Source organism: Lampris incognitus, chromosome 1 (genome assembly GCF_029633865.1).
Source record: "Lampris incognitus isolate fLamInc1 chromosome 1, fLamInc1.hap2, whole genome shotgun sequence".
Lineage (NCBI taxonomy): Eukaryota > Metazoa > Chordata > Actinopteri > Lampriformes > Lampridae > Lampris > Lampris incognitus.
Genome location: NC_079211.1, coordinates 31,010,676 through 31,033,951, shown reverse-complemented (window position 1 = coordinate 31,033,951; position 23,276 = coordinate 31,010,676). Strand labels below are relative to the sequence as shown.

The 23,276-nt window shown below is 43.1% G+C and overlaps 1 protein-coding gene across 1 annotated transcript in view; it reads left to right on the top strand.

Moving 5' to 3' along the window:
• drp2 (dystrophin related protein 2) overlaps nucleotides 1-23,276 on the top strand; it is a 130,107-nt gene that overhangs the window by 74,126 nt on the left and 32,705 nt on the right. Inside the window, exons 13-17 of the mRNA XM_056274530.1 lie at nucleotides 433-518; nucleotides 14,124-14,281; nucleotides 19,911-20,077; nucleotides 20,328-20,439; nucleotides 21,362-21,498. Of these exons, the coding sequence (XP_056130505.1) occupies nucleotides 433-518; nucleotides 14,124-14,281; nucleotides 19,911-20,077; nucleotides 20,328-20,439; nucleotides 21,362-21,498 (660 nt within the window). The remainder of the gene's footprint in view (nucleotides 1-432; nucleotides 519-14,123; nucleotides 14,282-19,910; nucleotides 20,078-20,327; nucleotides 20,440-21,361; nucleotides 21,499-23,276) is intronic.

Here is a 23,276-nt window from a genome sequence, read left to right as displayed (position 1 = left end):
TGTGTGTGTGTGTTGGACACATACACTTATACTTATGCCAGTGAGTGCCTGTGTGTGTATATGCATGTGCACGTGTATATGTGCATACCCGCCATTGTAATATATGCCGCCTTATCGCTCTTCTGTTCATATACCCATGGACATAACACTTAATCATCTCCCATTGGTGACTGCAGTTACTCAGGGTATTTCCTAATACAATTTCACACTATGATACTGACCTGTACTGTTCTGCTTTGACCCACATAATTTCTGTCTACACCGTAAGCACTTGCATGGCTCAACCATCTGTGGTAAATATGGAGCTAGGGCGCCAGAGCACGCATTCAGAAAAAAAGGATTTAGCTCCCCCACTGCCCAGCCTGTAATTTTGCCCTTCTTATTGTCTATGTATCTAATTATTGTTTTTTGTTTTTTTTGTGATTCCAATAGTGGCCGGAATGGGAAAATGCGTGTCCTCAGCTTCAAGACAGGATTGGTGAACCTGTGCAATGCAGATGTCCAGGAGAAGTATAAATGTGAGTATGGTACTTGCATGTGTGCTTAATGCCTCTATTAATGCATCTATCTATTAATAAATCTATTCCACTGCAAACAACGGGGCCAAAATAAAACACCTTTGATTGCCAGAAGACTTCCAATTAGTCTAATGGAGGGAATTACTCTACAATCAAAATGGAGGAAGCTCTTTACTCTTTTTTTTTTAAAGTGCACCGGCAGCCAGGATGGCTCACCAAGGATGCTATATAATTTAGACTCCTAGACTCCGTCTTTCCATTTTTCTGTCCATTATTCTTTTCTGTTTTTTTATCTCTCACACCAACCAATCACTGGCAAAGGCCTCAGTCACTCCCTGCTCCCTTTTTCAAATTTTCACTTATGTATGTAGTGACATTTTGCTGCTGTCCAGCTCCTGGGTAGGATAACCTTCCACTGTTTCTTTGTAACCTCGATTTACCAGCTGACCTTTAAATAAGGGGGGGGGGGATGAGAATTAGAATGGTTGGTAGTTAGAAGCAGAACAGTCTGTGGCTGGGTACCAGTTATAATACAATATTGTGAACCCATACCAGGCTTAGTCAAACATGCACACCATGCTTGCCATCATGCACAACATGCCAGCTCATAAAGAAGTGGCAACAGATCCATATTTAGTTTAATGGTCAATGAGAGGAAGCAGACTTCATCTGGGTTCAGGTGTCGTATGAGGTCACTTTGCCTCACTGTGACTGATGCCATTTTTGCCACCTCCAACTGTCCTCAGACAATATTTGCAAACAATTTGTGGTTTGAATCAACCGACTTAGCTCATTGCATGCTGATAATCTAAGCAGTGTCAACAAAGTTCTCAATCACAAAAAGAATGCTAAATATACTGCCTACCTTTTATTTGCAAAAATGTGTGGCTCTTAAAAGTTTTCAGCTGTTTGGCAAGCCCCAGCTCTTTTAATAGACAATGTTTCAAATAAGGTTTGATCCAAGTCTTCTCGTTTGGTAGTTGGGACACATCCAAAGGACACAACATGACACAGATTATCACATACCAAATATTAAGTGGAATGGAATATTTACATCATCACAGGCCATGTCTTTCAGATTCGAAAAGACAAACACTATATAGAGTCTCAAGGGCTGAGATTCAGCTCTATTCATCTATTCAAAATATTCTAAACCATTCACTCACTTATTTATATTTATGTGGTGCTATCAAGAAGTACATACATACATACTATATAACTTTGTGAAAAGAAACACTCAACGGTAGGGAAAGTGCTCAACAAATAAGGAGCAAAATAATCCAGTGAGTCAAGTACAGGCATGAAACAGGCTTGCACTGTCTCATAAAGAGAGAGTACAAGCCTGTTTCATGACATAAGCAATCATCAGCTGATGATTGCTTATGGCATGGATTACACACTCACACACACACACACTTATATATATATGCAGTACAAGCTTGTTTCATGCGTCGCACACTCATTAGCAGCTGATGAGTGTGCGATGCATTGAAATAAGCTTGTACTGCAATGTATTAAAAGTTTTTGTCCTACATCTATATTGATATCCTGCTCCTCATTAGTTGAGCACTTTTATCAACACCATTGACGGTTTCTGAAAAAAAAATGCCATATATATATGTGTGTGTGTGTGTGTGTGTGTAGTGTGTGTGTGTGTACCTGTGTGTGTAGGTACACACAGGGTGTTGTGATGCGTCTAGTGCAGCAGCGTGTAGTTGGAGGGAAGGTGCATGTGTTCTTCCAACCCGCTTGTGTCCTTCCTGCCCTTAGCTTGCTGCCGCTGGCTAGCCTTTGTGGCGAATAGGGAAGCATCCTAGCGTGTAAGCCTTCCCTTGCCAGTACATAGCCTCTCCTTCACCAAGACTCCTGCCAGGCCTCCCCGTGGCCACACATGGTAACTGGGGTCTTGCGGCCCCAGGCTAACTTGGCAGGGGATCTCGGAGCAACAGTGGGCCCCAGAGATATGGTGTGCAGGCCCACCCTGGTGGACACGCCCTGGCACCTATCAACCACTGCCCCGCTGCCTTGTGGGTGAGTCTGGAAGACATAAGGCTAAGGGAGCTTACCCCAACAGAAAAGCAAGCTGTGGCGGCACGCTTCGAGGCGGTTCCCGAAAAACTGGATTTCCGGCAGCCCCCTGCAGTTGTGTGGAGGTGCCGGTCGTCTAGGGATCCCCCTTGCCATTGGAACCATCTCCTCTACAATCAAGTCATGTGGCGTTGGGAGAAGCACACCCCCCATGCCACTTTAAAAACCATCTCTGCGCAGGTATCTTCTGCTATCTGAGTCCCCGACCTCACAAAGTCTGGCGGCGATGGAGTATCCAATGACGGGAGCAGGTCTGAATGAGCTGGGAGCTCTTAGTTGGAACTCTGCACGCCAGCGGCACAGGGCAACGGTCGTTAGCAGCTGGGATTGAGTGGCAGCTGTTTCCAGCAGACCCCTGTGCATCTGAGCAGCCCTATTTAGGGACCGCACTGCTCACCCCTTTCAGGGAACGGCCTAGAAAAGGTGGCCCAAAAATTGCCCACTCAACACTGCGCCTGGGCAGGAAACCGCACCTGCCGGGCCATTCCACTATGCGGTCGAAAAACAAACATTATACCACTAAGATTTGCAGCATGGAACATAAGAACACTCCTGGACGTCAGCCATGGTACGGACAGACCTCAACGCAGAACAGCACTTATTGCTAGCGAGCTGAGGCGCTATTGTGTGGATGTGGCGGCACTCAGTGAGACCAGGCTCCTTGAAGAGGGCTCGCTCAATGAAGTAGGAGAGGGCTATACCTTCTTTTGGAAAGGATACCCCCTAGGAGGTCAACACATCCATGGAGTTGGTTTTGCAATTAAGAACAGTCTCTTACCCAAACTCGAAGAAACACCAGTGGGCATTAATGAGCGGCTTATGACTCTCCGTATACCTCTTGCAAAATGTCGATACATCACCTTGATAAGTGCCTATGCTCCAACTTTACCATCTCATGATGAAGAGAAAGATTGCTTCTACCAGGCACTCGATGATGTACTCATCAACATCCCAAGGAGCGACAAAGTCATTTTGCTTGGTGATTTTAATGCCCGAGTTGGGAAGAATATGCAAAATTGGAATGGAGTGATTGGCGCCCACGGCATTGGAAAAGTCAACCCCAATGGCATAAGACTTCTTAGTCTGTGCTCGGAACATGACCTCACCATCACAAACACCATTTTCCAACAAAAGAATAAATACAAGGCATCCTGGATGCATCCCAGATCCAAACACTGGCACCTGCTTGATTATGCTATCGTGAGGCGGGTTGATCTTAAAGACGTGCTCCTTACAAGAGCTATGCGAGGAGCAGACTGCTGGACAGACCACCGTATGATCCTGACAAAAGTCAGAGTACATGTCCGACCCTTGAGACGCCAATCTGGGCCAAAAAAGAAACCACTCCACTGCGCCAGACTATCCAACAGCGACACCCGAAACACCTTCCGTCGTTCTCTAGCCGACAACTTAGTTGACATTGAACAGCTGATCAACTCAGAGTCTGGGATGGATGAAAAGTGGACCTCTCTGAGCACCACCCTCTTTGACAATGCAGCCCAATCCATTGGCTTCAAAACCAAGAAACACCAGGACTGGTTTGATGAAAATGCCGGAACGATCTCCACCCTCCTGGACAACATGCATAAGGCACACAGAGCTGCCCTCAGCAACCCACTATCCCAACCTCTCAAGAAAAAATGGCAAGACCTCCGCTCTGAGGCCCAAGCAACTCTGCGGAAAATGCAAAATGAGTGGTGGATTTTGAAAGACAATGAAATCCAGGCTCATGCAGACAGGAACGACATGCATGGTTTCTATGATGCAGTTAAGGCCATCTATGGCCCCAGAAACTGCTCCCTGACACCCGTTAGGTCTGCTGATGGAACAACTCTCATCAAGGATCAGGCCCTGTTAGTGGAGCGGTGGGCCGAGCATTTTAACACCCTTCTCAACCAGCCCACCCCAGTGGACTCAACTGTACTGGCAGAACTCCCTCAACAGCCTACCTTGCAAGACCTAGACCTCCCACAATCTTTTAAAGAAATCCTACATGCTGTCAAGACCCTAAAAAACAACAAATCCCCTAAACCTGATAATATTCCAGCTGAAATCCTCAAGGAAGGAGGCTACCTCTGTACGAGGACACTGTATCTCTATATCCTTGAGGTGTGGAGTCGCGAGTGAGTCCCCCAACAGTGGAAAGATGCCAACATTGTGGCCATTTATAAAAACAAAGGCGACAAATCCATCTGCTCCAACAGTAGGGGTATTTCACTGCTGGCCATTGCAGGAAAGGTTCTAGCCAAGATCATGCTCCGCAGACTAACACTCGCAGTAGCCGAACAGGTCATACCAGAGTCACAATGCGGCTTCCAAAAGGATAGAGGGACCATTGACATGATCTTTGTGACACGCCAGCTCCAGGAGAAATGCAGAGAACAGCACAAGGATTTATACATAGCATTCATAGACCTCTCAAAGGCATTTGATACAGTTAACCGGGCCCTGCTGTGGCAAGTCCTGAAGAAATTTGGATGTCCACCTAAGTTTCTTACCATTCTTGGACAGTTTCACTCAGGAATGATGGCCCGAATGGTAGTGGGGAACCGCAGTTCTGAGCCCTTTGGTGTGCAGACTGGAGTCAGACAAGGCTGTGTGCTAGCCCCAGTCCTGTTCAATATCTTCTTAGTCTCTGTTACAACACTGCTACGAAGGAGGCTGGAGAAGCAGGCTGGAGTCACCATTGACTTCAGGCTTGATGGTAACCTATTTAACATCAGGAGGTTTCAGGCAACCACCAAGTTGACCTCTGAGACCATTATTGAGCTACAGTATGCCGACGATTGTGCCCTGGTAGCTCACACACCAGAAGCTCTACATAACACTCTGTCGGCAGCTGTAACTGCATATAGGAGAATGGGACTGATTATTAACACCCAAAAGACAGAGGTAATCTGTCAGTTGACTGCTGGCCTCCCAAACCACCCAACAACCTTCACAGCAGAAGGGCAACAACTGGCCACTGTTCCTGCCTTCAAATATTTGGGAAGTATGCTATCCGACACCTGCAAAATAGACGATGAGATTCAGCACCGCCTCAAACAAGCCTCAACATCTTTTGGCCGTCTAAGGAGAAGGGTTTTCCAAAACAGTAACCTCAATCTCCACACTAAAGTGCTTGTTTACAGAGCAGTGTGCATCTCCACACTTCTCTATGGATGTGAGGCATGGACCATCTACAGCCACCATCTCAGAAGCCTGGAGGCCTTCCATGTAAAATGTCTCCAGAGGATCCTTGGCATTACTTGGGAGGACAGAGTGCCACACACAGAGGTGTTGGAGCGGGCAGGCAGCTGCAGCGTGGAGTCTACCCTAAAACACCATCAACTCAGGTGGCTTGGGCATGTTATTCGCATGCCCAGCGAACGACTCCCACGAAAAGTCCTCTACGGCCAACTACACCTTGGTCAACGCACTGCTGGTGGGCAGAAGAAGCGGTTCAAAGACCAAATGAAGACCACACTAAAAAGATGTCAGATCAACCCCTCTTCTTTGGAGGAACTTACTTTCTGCCGCACAACCTGGCGCTCTCACATCTCAGAGGGAGTGAAGTACATGGAAAACCAGCGCACACAACACCGTGTAGCAAAGCGTGCAAAGAGGCATGCTCGCAAAGCTACCACTACCCCCTCCAGCATCACTTTTACATGCCCGGTCTGCAACCGCAACTGTGCATCCAGGATCGGACTATTCAGCCACCAAAGGACTCACAAATAGAAGAAGATGGTCATCATCGGGCACGATGGACAACCAGCAAGCAAGCAAGTGTGTGTGTATATATATATATATATATATATATATATAGCAGCTGATGAGTGTGAGACGCACAAAACAGGCCTGTACTGCTATGCATTAAAATCTTTTCTCCTGTATCCGTGATGATATATATATATTCCGCTCCTCAATACCATTGATGGTTTCAGGAAAAAATGCTATATATATGTAATCCAGTGAGTTATCTTCTGCTAATGGACCAGCGGGCTATTAGCAGCTGATGAGTGCACGACGCACGAAACAGGCCTGTACTGCTATGTATTAAAACTTTTTTCCCAGCATCTGTATTGATTATATATATATACACTACCGTTCAAAAGTTTGGGATCACATTGAAATGTCCATATTTTTGAAGGAAAAGCACTGTACTTTTAGCTCGTTACAGAAGCTACAAAACTGACCTTCCTTTGAGCAGATTGAGTTTCTGGAGCATCACATTTGTGGGGTCAATTAAACGCTCAAAATGGCCAGAAAAAGAGAACTTTCATCTGAAACTCGACAGTCTATTCTTGTTCTTAGAAATGAAGGCTATTCCATGCGAGAAATTGCTAAGAAATTGAAGATTTCCTACACCGGTGTGTACTACTCCCTTCAGAGGACAGCACAAACAGGCTCTAACCAGAGTAGAAAAAGAAGTGGGAGGCCGCGTTGCACAACTGAGCAAGAAGATAAGTACATTAGAGTCTCTAGTTTGAGAAACAGACGCCTCACAGGTCCCCAACTGGCATCTTCATTAGATAGTACCCGCAAAACACCAGTGTCAACATCTACAGTGAAGAGGCGGCTGCGGGATTCTGGGCTTCAGGGCAGAGTGGCAAAGAAAAAGCCATATCTGAGACTGACCAATAAAAGAAAAAGATTAAGATGGGCAAAAGAACACAGACATTGAGACGCAGAACAAATGAAAAGATGCTGGAAGAATGCCTGACACCATCTGTTAAGCATGGTGGAGGTAATGTGATGGTCTGGGGTTGCTTTGGTGCTGGTAAGGTGGGAGATTTGTACAGGGTAAAAGGGATTCTGAATAAGGAAGGCTATCACTCCATTTTGCAACGCCATGCCATACCCAGTGGACAGCGCTTGATTGGAGCCAATTTCATCCTACAACAGGACAATGACCCTAAACACACCTCCAAATTGTGCAAGAACTATTTAGAGCAGAAGCAGGCAGCTGGTATTCTATCGGTAATGGAGTGGCCAGCGCAGTCACCAGATCTGAACCCCATTGAGCTGTTGTGGGAGCAGCTTGACTGTATGGTACGCAAGAAGTGCCCATCCAACCAATCCAACTTGTGGGAGCTGCTTCTGGAAGCGTGGGGTGCAATTTCTCCAGATTACCTCAACAAATTAACAGCTAGAATGCCAAAGGTCTGCAATGCTGTAATTGCTGCAAATGGAGGATTCTTTGACGAAAGCAAAGTTTGATGTAAAAAAAATCTTATTTCAAATACAAATCATTATTTCTAACCTTGTCAATGTCTTGACTCTATTTTCTATTCATTTCACAACATATGGTGGTGAATAAGTGTGACTTTTCATGGAAAACACAAAATTGTTTGGGTGATCCCAAACTTTTGAACGGTAGTGTATATATATATATATATATATATATATATATATATATATATATATATATACACTACCGTTCAAAAGTTTGGGATCACCCAAACAATTTTGTGTTTTCCATGAAAAGTCACACTTATTCACCACCATATGTTGTGAAATGAATAGAAAATAGAGTCAAGACATTGACAAGGTTAGAAATAATGATTTGTATTTGAAATAAGATTTTTTTTACATCAAACTTTGCTTTCGTCAAAGAATCCTCCATTTGCAGCAATTACAGCATTGCAGACCTTTGGCATTCTAGCTGTTAATTTGTTGAGGTAATCTGGAGAAATTGCACCCAACGCTTCCAGAAGCAGCTCCCACAAGTTGGATTGGTTGGATGGGCACTTCTTTGAGCAGATTGAGTTTCTGGAGCATCACATTTGTGGGGTCAATTAAACGCTCAAAATGGCCAGAAAAAGAGAACTTTCATCTGAAACTCGACAGTCTATTCTTGTTCTTAGAAATGAAGGCTATTCCATGCGAGAAATTGCTAAGAAATTGAAGATTTCCTACACCGGTGTGTACTACTCCCTTCAGAGGACAGCACAAACAGGCTCTAACCAGAGTAGAAAAAGAAGTGGGAGGCCGCGTTGCACAACTGAGCAAGAAGATAAGTACATTAGAGTCTCTAGTTTGAGAAACAGACGCCTCACAGGTCCCCAACTGGCATCTTCATTAAATAGTACCTGTTAGAGCCTGTTTGTGCTGTCCTCTGAAGGGAGTAGTACACACCGGTGTAGGAAATCTTCAATTTCTTAGCAATTTCTCGCATGGAATAGCCTTCATTTCTAAGAACAAGAATAGACTGTCGAGTTTCAGATGAAAGTTCTCTTTTTCTGGCCATTTTGAGCGTTTAATTGACCCCACAAATGTGATGCTCCAGAAACTCAATCTGCTCAAAGAAGTGCCCATCCAACCAATCCAACTTGTGGGAGCTTCTTCTGGAAGCGTGGGGTGCAATTTCTCCAGATTACCTCAACAAATTAACAGCTAGAATGCCAAAGGTCTGCAATGCTGTAATTGCTGCAAATGGAGGATTCTTTGACGAAAGCAAAGTTTGATGTAAAAAAAATCTTATTTCAAATACAAATCATTATTTCTAACCTTGTCAATGTCTTGACTCTATTTTCTATTCATTTCACAACATATGGTGGTGAATAAGTGTGACTTTTCATGGAAAACACGAAATTGTTTGGGTGATCCCAAACTTTTGAACGGTAGTGTATATATATATACACACACATACAGTGCATCCGGAAAGTATTCACACCCCTTCACTTTCCCCACATTTTGTTATGTTACAGCCTTATTCCAAAATGGATTAAATTCCTTTTTTTCCCTCATCAATCTACATACAATACCCCATAATGACAACGTGAAAAAGGTTTTGTAGAATTTTTTGCAAATTTATTAAAAATAAAAAACTAAAATATTTTATGTACATAAGTTATCACACCCTTTACTCGGTACTTGGTTGAGGCACCCTTGGCAGCGATTACAGCCTCAAGTCTTCTTGGGTATGAAGCTACAAGCTTGGCACACCTATATTTGGGATATTTCTCCCATTCTTCTCTGCAGATCCTCTCGAGCTCTCTATGGCTAGATGGGGAGTGTCGCTGCACAGCTATTTTCAGGTCTTTCCAGAGATGTTCAATGGGGTTCAAGTCTGGGCTCTGGCTGAGCCACTCAAGGACATTCACAGACTTGTCCCAAAGCCACTCCTTCGTTGTCTTGGCTGTGTGCTTAGGGTCGTTGTCGTGTTGAAAGGTAAACCTTCGCCCCAGTCTGAGGTCCTGAGCGCTCTGGAGCAGGTTTTCATCAAGGATCTCTTTGTACTTTGCGCTATTCAACTTTCCCTTGATCCTGACCAGTCTCCCAGTTCCTGCCGCTGAAAAACATCCCCACAGCATGATGCTGCCACCACCATGCGTCACTGTAGGGATGGTATTAGCAAGGTAATGAGAGGTGCCTGGTTTCCTCCAGACGTGACATTTGGCATTCAGGACAAAGAGTTCAATCTTGGTTTCATCAGACCAGAGAATCTTGTTTCTCATGGTCTGAGAGTCCTTTAGGTGCTTTCTGGCAAACTCCAAGCGGGCTGTCATGTGCCTTTTACTGAGCAGAGGCTTCTGTCTAGCCACTCTACCATAAAGGCCTGATTGGTAGAGTGCTGCAGAGATGGTTATCCTTCTCGTAGGTTCTCCCATCTCCACAGAGGAACGCTGGAGCTCTGTCAGAGCGACCATCAGGTTCTTGGTCACCTCCCTGACCAAGGCCCTTCTCCCCCGATTGCTCAGTTTGGCTGGGCGGCCAGCTCTAGGAAGAGTCCTGGTGGATCCAAACATCTTCCATTTATGAATGATGGAGTCCACTGTGCTCTTTGGGACCTTCAAAACTGTAGAAATTTTTTGTACCCTTCCCCTAGATCTGCTCAGAGGTCCACAGACAATTCCTTTGACTTCATGGCTTGGTTTCTGCTCTGACATGCACTGTCAACAGTGGGACCTTATATAGACAGGTGTGTGCCTTTCCAAATCATGTCCAATCAATTTAATTTACTACAGGTGGACTCCAATCAAGATGTAGAAACAACTCAAGGATGATCAGTGGAAACAGGATGAACCTGAGCTCAATTTTTAGTGTCATAGCAAAGGGTGTGAATACTTATGTACATGCAATATTTCAGTTTTTTATTTTTAAGAAAGTTGCAAAAATTTCTACAAAACCTTTTTCACTTTGTCATTATGGGGTGTTGTGTGTAGATTGATGAGGAAAAAAAGGAATTTAATCCATTTTGGAATAAGGCTATAACATAACAAAATGTGGGGAAAGTGAAGGGGTGTGAATATTTTTCGAATGCACTGTATATATATATATGTGTGTGTGTGTGTGTGTGTGTGTGTGTGTGCGCGTGTGTGTGTGTATATATATATATAATCCAGTGAGTCAAGTAAAATCTTTATGAGACAGTACAAGCCTGTTTCATGCCATAAGCAATCATCAGCTGTCAATAAAGCTACAAAGCTACTCGGGGAAGAATATACCATTTACTGCCTCGTCATGCACATCATCCAGTGGGGGAGGGAGAGGTAAGACATTCAAAAATTCAAAAAGATGTGATTGCTAACAGTCTAGTGGGGGGGGGGGGGGTTGGTATTGAGCCATACATCAGTCTAACAGAGGGAACATTCAAAAAGAGTTTTAATGCACGTGTGTAGCTTAAGAAACAACCGTTTAAAGGATGTAACATCTTTAAGCCATTATATTTGGTTATTGGCGGACAGAAACATTGATTATTCAACCACCTGGAAAATACCCTCAAAGAACAAAGCATAATCAACCAGTAGTAAAATGTGCAATCTGTCTAACTGAAAAATATTTTATCATTTGCAAACCAGAAATGTCCACATTGAATAACAGGAATGAATTGGCCAGCAGTTGCAGACATAGATATAAGCACCTATTTTGTAATGATAAATAAATCATGCCAATAGACAGATACCCCCCCCTCCCATTGGACCGTTAGCAATCACGTGTTTTTGAATTTTTGAATGTCACACCTCTCCCTTCCCCATTGGACGTCATGCACGTATGACGAGGCAGTAAATGGTATGTTCTTTCCGAGTAGCTTTATTGACTTGACAGCTGATGATTGCTTATGGCATGAAACAGGCTTGTACTGTCTCATAAAGATTTTACTTGACTCACTGGATTATTTTGCTCCTTATTTGTTGAGCACTTTCCCTACTGTTGAGTGTTTCTTTTAACAAAGTTTTATGTATATATATATATATATATATATATATATATATATATATATATATATATATATATATATATATATATATATATATATATATATATGGTAGGGGATTGTATTCAACATTAAGGGGTCATTGCCTGCTGTCATCCCAGTGAGTGCAAACAAGTACACACAGCAAGGACAGGCAGGGAGGAATGGAGGGACAGTCACCTCATACTGTTTATACTGGCATTGTGCAGCACCCTCACAAGGTTGTCAGAATTCATCTCCTCAGTCACTGGCGGAAGCATGGCTTCCTTGGTAAAGGCCTTATACAAAACCTATCAAGACGACTCCATTAATGTGCAGCAGCTGCTTAATCAATAACTTAACCTTCCAGGCCTCTAAGGCTATCCTTCACTCACTAGCTAGTTTAGACTCACCCATCAGGCATACAAACTTGGAAAAAATTATCAGTTTGTGCAAACAAAATACTGATAATGTACACATTAATAATACAATTAATGCTCTTCATTCCTAAAGCTATAATTTCAGTTTTAGCCATGCCTGTTACCTGGATTTTATGACATGATATTTCACAAATACACTTTTCAGTCTTTAAAATGTTGCTATTTTGTTGACAAGGATGATAAATTAAGAAACAATGTAAATGAGATTCCATAATGAATCTAATGTTCATACGAACAATCATTTCACATGCATCTTATATTGTCAACTGGTGGATGCCTCATTTTGGAATGGATAATCTTGTTTATATTTAGGAAAACACTGACAAACTGCTAATTAAAAATTAATATATGGACCATATGCCACAGCCAGATGTGGAAGAAAAAAAAAACATACAGGCACAATGATGATACATATCCAAATAAATATTTTATCATGCATGCACTGTCATGAACATTTAAAGCCTTCACACTCACCGGTGCATTTACAAGTCACTCGCTTGTTATTACAGGTTTGATTCATGGGTCTATTTCCTTTTTTCCACTTTACAACATTGTGTTCATGTCCCTTATGTTCTTTATGATGAACATCAGACAGTCAACTCTTCACCACAGTCTCAAAAAAAAAAAAAAAACTGAACCGATCCAAATTCTAAATGTTCTCATATGTAGTGGTTAACAGCATTAAACACACTATTAACTTGATTAGGAAATAACTTATTGTATTTTTATTGAAATAATTGCTTTGATTAAAAAAAATTCTAGGCATTAGTAGTTTTAATTATGTATTATAAGCTGCTTGGAATTAGTGTTATTATTCCCTCAAATTTCTATTTTACATTACTGTGAAAACATCAACAAATGTCTCCTTCAAACAGCTATTTATTCAAGTTTCTCACCAAAAACAAAAGTTTACAATAAAATTTGAACATGTCATGATCAGGTTGCATTCAGGAAGAAATGTTCTTTTGTGTTTTGCTTCATAGCCAGAGCTTCCCTGTTTCTATAGAGAAGTAGAAAATAAATTAATTTCATTTGGCCTAAAGGCTCCCAGGTGGAAAGATTTCACAAGAATCATTATGGCAACATTATTATTATTGCTAACGCTATAGAAAAAAAGTGACACTTAAAGAAATTAAACTGTTAGCCTTCATATCAGTGTGTTTCATTCACTGTATGGCCAGGTTATCACCTGCTCTCAGCACAGACCTTCTCTTAACGTGTGAGAGAGTGAAATTAACTGTGTGTGTGTTTGTGTGTGTGTGTGTGGGTGTTTAGGTGTGTGTGGGTAGGTGGTTAAGGTCAGCTCTGCTATGCTCACATTTTAGAGAATGTAATTTATATTTTTCTCATTAATGATGTATTATTTCACCACCTACGACCTATCCGCTATTAATCAGAGCACCTGGCTAAAGTTAGCTAGCTAGCAGCAAGCAGCTTGCTTGACTGTTTCAGTCCAATGACTAATGAAAAATACACCCATTTAAATTTGTCCTTACCTTAGACTCAGGGGTTGTAGGCCTACTCGGGTTTGATTAAGGTGATGCAGTGCCCTCTTGGTGCTCGATCTGTGCTTTGTTTAACCAGCACAACATATTTGCAAGGTCCTGCCTGTAAGCTGTTTGGGGATGAGGGGATAGATGGACCAGTACCGCAGGTCTTGTGCGGAGTAGTCAGCTGGTGATGGTAACTATGTTAACAGCATTGGCAGACATACTTGGTTCAGTTTGTCAATTGCTAAGTGATCATTTAAAATGAATAAATGATTATATATAAAATCCCTTTCATCCCAGAGAAGGTCTCTGTTCACCCCAAACACATTTTCTATCATCCCTGGGACACTGTTAGTCTCGAGCTCTGGTTGACACACAGAAAAAGAAAGAACTTTGGATTAAATGATTTGTTTATTTGTGTCTCCAGACTTGTTCCGTCAGGTGACCAGCCCCGGAGGTTTAACAGACCAGCGGCATCTTAGCCTGCTGCTCCATGAGGCCATCCAGATACCCCGGCAGCTGGGAGAGGTGGCAGCCTTTGGGGGCAGCAATGTGGAGCCTAGTGTTCGAAGCTGCTTCCGTATGGTGAGGACACATGGAGTCAAATGCAAAACAAGAAAACATAACTGCACCCACAGACAAAAGCTCAAGTGTGGCTTAAATCATGCACACACACACACACACACACACACACACACACACACACACACACACATGCACACATGCACAAACAAGTTGTTCATACACACACAAATGCCCAAACAAGTTGACACCTGATATAATTTGATAATAAGATAGAGAGTTAGAGGACTGCATAGTTATCCTGTAACACCAAGACAGAACAATGCCAATTTCAAACCTTGAATCAAAAGCTTGATTGCTCATTTTGGCGTTTTGAGAGCAATGTGAAAAACCAATTAATAAATCACCTTACCAAACTTTAGCTGACATTGAATGTCAGAACCTTGCATTCATTTGTAGGAAAATGATGGACCTCCTCCAACTCATCAGGATTAAGTATTCACCTGAGCCAAGATAATACTACAGATGCAAACATAGGATTTGGAAAGTGGATCTTGACTTGAAAAGCACATGTTGACATGTGGATCATTCTCATCAATGGCTAGATATATAAAAAAAGATATCATCTCAAGAAGTTTAAACCTTGTGTGAAGGCAATTATATTCATTCCCATTCAGCTCCATAAGACTTTAATTCCCTCATGAAAAGTTAAGATTTGAGAAGTTTTAATTACACTATGTCTGGAAATGAGGTAATGTTTACAAGCAACAGTGTCAAAACATTATGTGTTTCGGTATCAGTCTTGAAAGTAAACGAGAAGTTGGTCATATTTCACAAGTCAGCAAATCATTCACTGCTTATCTCAGCACAGGAAAACTGGAGGGACACTGGATGAACCAAAATAATACCCTCTGTCTTTATTTTCATAATATAACAAAGCTGGGTAAATCGTTTACAATCGTTTATAGCTTAATATCATTTGAACAACTGAAACAGAAATTCTAGCTCCCAAAACAAGATTTTTCTTTTTTATTTCTTACAAATAAGGCTCTATATATAAGTTAGTATAAATAAGGTTGAGTCCTTTCTTGTTTGCAATGGTGATGGACAGGTTGACGGATGAGATCAGGCAGGAGTCTCCGTGGACGATGATGTTTGTGGATGTTTGTGATCTGTAGCGAGAGTATGATGCAGGTTGAGGAGAGCCTGGAGAGGTGGAGGTATGCACTGGCGAGAGGAGGAAGGAAAGTCAGTAGGAGCAAGATGGAATACCTATGCATGAATGAGAGGGAGGACAGTGGAATGGTGAGGATACAAGGAGTAGAGGTGATGAAGGCATATGAGTTTAAATACTTGGGTTCAACTGTTCAAGGTAACGGTGAGTGCAAAAGAGATGTGAAGAAGAGTGCAGGCAGGGTGGAGTGGGTGGAGAAGAGTGTCAGGAGTGATTTGTGACAGAAGGGTACCAGCAAAAGTTAAAGGGAAGGTTTACAAGATGGTTGTGAGACCAGCTATGTTATATGGAGACAGTGACACTGATGAAAAGACAGGAGGCGGAGCTGGAGGTGGCAGAGTTGAAGATGCTAAGATTTTCATTGAGAGTGACGAAGAAGGGCAGGATTAGGAATGATTATATTAGAGGGATGGCACAGGTTGGATTGTTTGGAGACAAAGCAAGAGATGCAAGACTGAGATGGCTTGGACGTGTGTGGAGGAGAGATGCTGGGTATATTGGGAGAAGGATGCTGAATATGGAACTGCCAGGGAAGAGGAAAAGAGGAAGGCCAAAGAGGAGGTTTATGGACGTGGTGAGAGAGGACATGCAGGTGGCTGGTGTGACAGGAAGATGCAGAAGACAGGAAGAAATGGAAACGGATGATCCACTTTGGCTCATGTGTCGATGATGTGATGACGTAACCCGGTATCACGCCAAAGCATGTAATACAACCGCTGGCCCAGCATGTCAGTGTCACGGTTTGCCTCGCTCAGGCGTGAAAAATACACACGTGTATGAAGGTGCAGAGCCAGCAGGGGGCGATGATAAGAGGTGAAGGCAGGTTAGGGTCGGGTTGGGATTGGGGGGATTTTGGAAAATGCTGTATGCTTCTTTTCCTCTGTGGGGAGTTGCTGGCATTGAGTTAATCATTGCCCCCTGCTGGCACTACACCTTCATACACGTGTGTACTTTTCACGCCTGAGCACGGCAAACCATGACACTGACACGTTGGACCGGCGGGCGTATGACATGCTTTGGCGTGATACTAGGTTGGATGACGATGTGTCGCTGTGGCGACCTCTTACAGGAGCAGCCGAAAGTAGTAGTAGTAGACAAATAAGGTACTAATTACTAAAAGTACGATCCTTATAGATCACCCTGAGATATCTATTGAAGAAATGCTGTTTCAACAACCAGGTAAGGTATCACTTAGTAGGAGACATGACACACATTATATCACTGAACAAACTAATACACAGCGGTTAAAGGTTTATGAGAGGAGGAATTGTCATTGACTATTGATGAGGTGACATCAAGAATCAAGAACAATTTATTGTCATTTCCAGCATGTACTCGCGTTCACAAAAGAAACAATTTCATTTCACCCAGCCCACAGCAGTGCAACAGAAAAGATAAAAACACATAGCCAAAATTTCCAAAAACAACACCACCAAAAACATTCAAAAACAGAGAGGACAAAGCAAAACAAAAAAAAACAAACCGTTAACAACACAGTCCATTCAGTGCAACACAATCCAAAAACTCCACTGTCCAGAGAATGAAAGCCAGCCAGGATGAGTCAGAACTTCTGGTCTGCATAGGCTAGCAGTTAGCTTAGCCTGCCCCACACCCACGTCCTGTCAGACCACCCTCGGTGCTTCCTCTTCCTCCAGGCAGGGCCATGGTCCTTGGACCCACCAGACGCAGTAGACCACGTTCCCTCAGCCGATTCAACGCTAGCTCTCCCAGCCAGACACCTTTGACACACCTCCTCACACTCCACATGATGACACAAACGCAGACGCAGACAAAAACACTGCACAGTCAATGCTAGGCGAGACCACCGCCAGACTGCGTCGGTATTTCCTCTCAGGCGCAGCTCCGGGCAGGGCCGTGATCCCTGGGCCCACAGGATGCAACAGACCAAGTTCTCTCAGCCGATCCAATGCCAGCTCTCCCAGCCGTTGAACGGGGGAAAAAAATCGAAGACTAAAATAAAAACTTCACATGATGATACAAACTTAGACATAGACATGGACAAAGACTCTGCATAGTCAGCACTAGGTGAAGGTGCTGCAAACGTGGGTTCGCGCCACCATCTTCCCACACAGAAGCCAAAGACATGGGAGGTCATTTGGATTTGTGCCAAAAAGATGCCCATCTCTACTCAAACCAAGGCCATCCACTTTAGAATTGTACACAGAATACAAATATATCCCCTAATTTCCAGCATTCTGTAACCCCTCACCCTCTCCTTTGTGTCTCAAATGTAAAACTGAAATAGGCACCTAACCCACTGCCTATGGTCATGTCATAAATTACAGAAGTATTGGTCTGAAATATTGCTTGAAATGGAAAAGGTATTTGACAAAGATTTGGAAATGGATCCAACGTCATTGATCTTGGGCCTCCCAAGTAGAAATATAACTTCTGTAGGTAGCGAAAGGTTATATAACATTCTTACTTTTGCTGCTAAAAAATAAATAAATATTATTACAGTGGACTAGTGATAACAGCCCTTCTGTAAAGGGCTGGTGTAAAGCTGTATTTGAGCTGTTTCCTCTGGAATATCTGACAAGCATTCTACACACCAAAACAGATCAGTTCTACAAAGAGTGGCAGCCATATCCGAATTATCTTGGACGTGATATTTCTTCCATTATTTTACAAGGACTCTCCTGAACCTGAACTCTTGTACCTTGTGTCTTACCTGGAATATAGTATTTCCTATAACCGCCTGTATGTTTGCTAATCTGAGCAGTTTTTGTTTGTTTGCTTGTTTTATTCTATTATTTTGTTTTTATTATTATCATTGTTCTTGTGGAAAAAATAAGAAAATCCAATAAATATATTGCTGAAAAAACATAAGATAATTGTAGAGTTGTTAGGAGCTGCCACAGATTTAAACCTTTCAACACCACCATTGTCCAGCAAGATCTTAATTAAACACGCTTGATTTAAATCAGTTCCTTTCTCTATTTGCACCCATATGAAGCCTTTTACTTTTAAATGAATTATCTGTGTAATGCCAACGGGGGTGGGGGAATTTGTCCATTTATCACTTGGCTTGCTAATGATTGAAGTCAATTTGCTGGGACAGCATTTGCTGGCATCCACTTTTCTGGTCTGCTGAATGTGTGACAGATGTACTTGAGTTGTTAGAGAGAAAAGGCAGGGTGATAGACCGAAAAAAAAAACCATGTCTCACTTTAACCAGTACAGACCCCTCTTTTAGTTTGTATTGACAATCATCTGGTACTCTTTGTTAGGAGTGTGTGTTTCTGGCAGGTTATGTATTTGAAGAGTAAGGGAGAAGTTGCAGACTTTTCTGTGTATATACATAGAGATATAACAGAATGTGCCACCAGTGCCAAGAATGCTGTAACTTTGACAGTGACAAATTCATATTTCTAGGTTTTGTGGAAAGCACTGTAAATTCTGAACATTTGAGTGAAAGGGAAAATTAAGAATACTTAAGTCTATATAAATTAAACTACTAAGTCCTTTGTTCAAGGTGTATTGCTTAATTTTTCCAGCAAGGTTTAAACTGTTCCATCTGCTCTTTATGTTGACTTCTGATCTAGCCGTGTGCTTTGAATTGTTAATGTGGGCTCCAGGTGTTTGGCGTGCTTGGTTTTGGTATATGGCCCCCCATGTGGGGTGGAGTTGGCTGCTCAACCAGTGAGTGCACAGTGAAGCTCCTTTGTCCCTGGAGACTGCACGATTGTGTACACTTAGCAGACGAAATGAGCGCCACATGTGCGTGTCCAAAATTGCACATACACGTACGTACACAGTGAATATGCACAGATATTCATATGCTGCCTTGCTTGTGTGGTGGAGGAAGCCCGGGGGAAATCAACCTCTTAATGCATCTCTGATGCGGACTTAATGAGAATTTAGCACATTACGGATTTTCAGCGCTTGGGCAGTCAGTCCTTTATTAGGTTGACTTCCTTTCATCCCAATTTCTGGAGCTCTCAACAAGTTGTCTCAGGTGGAGCTGGAGCACATTCACACCTACATACACACACAGTACACGTGCATGAAGACACACACACACACACACACACACACACACAAATGCAGAAATTTAGTATCCTCTGTTTCTGCATTTGTTCCAACTTTAAAATTCTTTCACAACTTTAAGGTTGTTGTAGTATTATCAAAACGTAAAAACTGAAATATAAAGCTAAGAAATATCTTCCTGACATTTAATAGCTGCTATACTTTAGAACATATCCTTCCTCCCGTTCCCTCTTTTCTTCTCACTTTTCCCACATTCTCTTTGAATTCTGTTTTTTCTCCTCAAGGACAGCTTACTGCTAGACCACTGCACAGCTGCCAGCCTTGAAAAAGGAAGCACACCTTCTCCTCTCATTACTGTATGTACCTGCCTACTTCTCAGGCTATATCTGGGTTGTTTACACTCTCCTGTCCCCCCTTCCCTCTGTCCCTCCAAAATTATTTCCCCAGGCTCCAGATAAACCTGCCATTGAGGTGTCCCACTTCCTGGAGTGGATGAGCTTAGAGCCCCAGTCTATGGTTTGGCTGCCTGTCCTCCATCGTGTGGCTGCAGCAGAGTCAGCCAAGCACCAGGCTAAGTGCTATGTCTGCAAACAGTGTCCCATCAAGGGCTTTAGGTAGGTAGGTGTGTGTGTGTGTGTGTACACACACACACACACACACACACACACACACACACACACACACACACACAGACACACACACACACACACACACATATATATATATATACCATGTGTCGACACATGCTTAGTTACTACAACTCCCTCACACACATGCGCGCGCACACACACACACACACACACACACACACTCACAAAAACTTACAAACATCAGTTTACCCTGGATGTTATTTGATCTTGACAGATATCGCAGTCTGAAGCAGTTCAACGTCGACATCTGCCAGACATGTTTCTTAACTGGCCGCACTACCAAGGGAAAGAAGCTGCACTATCCCATCATGGAGTACTACACCCCAGTAAGGCTCTATTACCATTTAGATCAACAAATGTTATGATACTATTAATGCTCAAACCAAATAGCAGTTGCATACTCTGGGGTCATATGAAGCACAACTGCACGCACTACAATCTATTTATGCCTTCTGTTATACGTAGATTAGATGCCTCTCCGATGTAAGATCCCTATCATTCCCAGCAAATGCTTTTAAGTGCACAACCCTAACTACTGCACACAGGGGCTGAGTAACACTCACGTGCTTCACACATAAAGTTCTTTCTGAAACACACATTGAGGACTAAACCCATATAAGACCATCTTCTTAAGTGACTGTGTGCATCAGCGAGCACCGACTCCACTAGAGTAGCTCATTTAGTTCTCTACCAGGCTCTGGAATGCACTGAGATGGTGCCAGATTTCAACTCTAATCAATGCTGAGCTGTGAGATGTGGCAAGGCGCCATCTGTGCAATGATTTTCCTTATCCATGGGGCAATATTTTAGAATTATGATCTAAGCGTGGCTTGCTGGAGTTTTTCCACAATGGCCAGGCAGGCGGGCGCCAATATCTCTCCACTGGATGATGGAAAGATGAGGACGTGAGGGAGGTGAAGAAGAGAAAAGTGCGAAGATTTGAAAGTGTGCAGGAACAAATAAGGAGTGCAAAAGACAGCGAGGGTGAGATGGAGAAAGCAGACTGACAGCAAGCAGAGAGTATTGGAAGAAAAATGTCGGTCCGATAAAGTCAAAATGGAACAAAGATGGCACTCTGGTTTACAAGCCCCAGCGCAGATTGGGTGAATTTAGGATAGGTTTGTCTGACTTAGTTCTGAAATAGTTCTTAAATGGGGCAATTTGTCTCTCATTCCTTCCACTCTTCTGTACTTTCTACTACCCCAACCTACCACACCCCACCCGTCTACCCCGTAAATTACACACCAGACCACATCGGGAGAGAAGATGAGGGACTTTGCCAAGACTCTGAAGAATAAGTTCAGGTCAAAGCAGTACTTCAGCAAGCATCCACAGAGAGGTTACCTGCCGGTGCAGTCTGTGCTAGAAGCGGAGAGCTCCGAGACGTGAGACAAACACACACACACACACACACACACACACACACACACACACACACACACACACACACACACACACACACACACACACTGTAACACCCTCCTGAGAACTGCAAGGAGAGCTGCTTAACACTCTGCCATATAACAAAGGGTTAAAGGGACAATTTCAAATTTAGATTTAGGAGAATGTTGTGCCTGTAATCCTGGTCTGGGCCGGACTAAATCTATGCACATGAAATAAATCTAACAACTAGAGAGATGAGACTGTAATCTCTGATGTCATCTAGAGACAGCTCTGGGCACGACAGTACCCAGTATGATTTACCATGATTATGGGTGCATGTTCCAAACTATTGTGTGGTTATTGTCTTCATAAAACACTCAGTGTGTTTATTTCTCGATAAACAAATGAGAAACTGCCATGCCCAGAGCCTGAGGTGATTTAGTGTCTTGTGATCAGCTATGGAAAAATAGTTTTTGCTCTAAATAGTTTTGAGTTTTAACTGAGATCTCTACACACAATGTGTTAGGCCCTTTCACCCTGTTTTTAAGAACAATATCCTGCTTGTTGTGGCTCCTGTCAGGTGGGCATGTGGTGACGCCAACAACTTATTTGTTTGCTAAATAAGTGCGTAGATAAAATGGTGATAATGATAATTTAGTGTGGAGGTCAGCAGAGAGAAATTCAATTCAATTTTATTGTCATTAAAAACAATGTGCAGGCACATGTTAAAAATGAAATGAGGGCTGTGGCTTCACCAAACAGTGCAAGGCAGACATAGACAAACACAGCAAACACAATATAAGATATACACAGACGAAGACCAAAAGCTAAAAATAAGTTAAAAAAAAGAGCTGGAGTACAAAATATTTAAAAATATCTACAGACATTCAGTGGGTAGCCAGGTTCAGGTGGGCAACAGCTTGTGGAAAGAAGCTGTTTTTGAGCCTGGTAGTGTGGGCTCTGAGGCTCCTGTAGCGCCTCCCAGAGCGCAGGGGATAGAATAGTCCATGGTTGGGGTGGGTGGGATCTCTGCTGATGCTGAGACCCCTTTGAAGGCAGCGTTTGTGATAATTGTCTTTTATGGCTGGGAGCTGGGTACTGGTGATATGCTGGGCCGCCTTGACGATCCGCTGCAGAGCTTTCTGGTCTACTGAGGTGCAGTTGCCGTACCACACTGAGATGCAGCTGGTCAGGATGCTCTCTATGGTGCAGTGGTAGAAGTTGGTGAGCATTGTGGGGGGTAGATTGGTGCTCCTCAGCCTCCTCAGGAAATGCAGGCATTGTTGGGCCTTTTTCACAAGGGCCTGGGTGTTTAATGTCCACGAAAAGCCCTCGCTGATGTGGACTCCAAGGAATTTAAAGCTGGAAACACGCTCCACTTCCACCCCATTGATGTGTATGGGGGAGTGGCTGCAGCTTCTAGACCTCCTGAAGTCCACAATCAGCTCCTTTGTCTTCTGCACATTAAGGACAAGATTGTTGGTAGTACACCATGGTGTGAGGTGCTCAATCTTGTCTCTATAGGCCATCTCGTCATTGTTGGTGATATGGCCAATGACTGTGGTGTCATCTGCAAACTTAACTATAACATTTGAATGGTGAGTTGGCAGGCAGTCGTGGGTAAAGAGGAAGAAAAGGAGGGGGCTCAAAACACAGCCTTGAGGGGCACCTGTGCTGAGGGTCAGGGTGGAGGAGGTGTGGTCACCTAACCTAACAGACTGAGGTCTGTTGGTCAGGAAGTCCAGGATCTAGTTACAGAGGGAGGGGTTGAGGCCAAGGG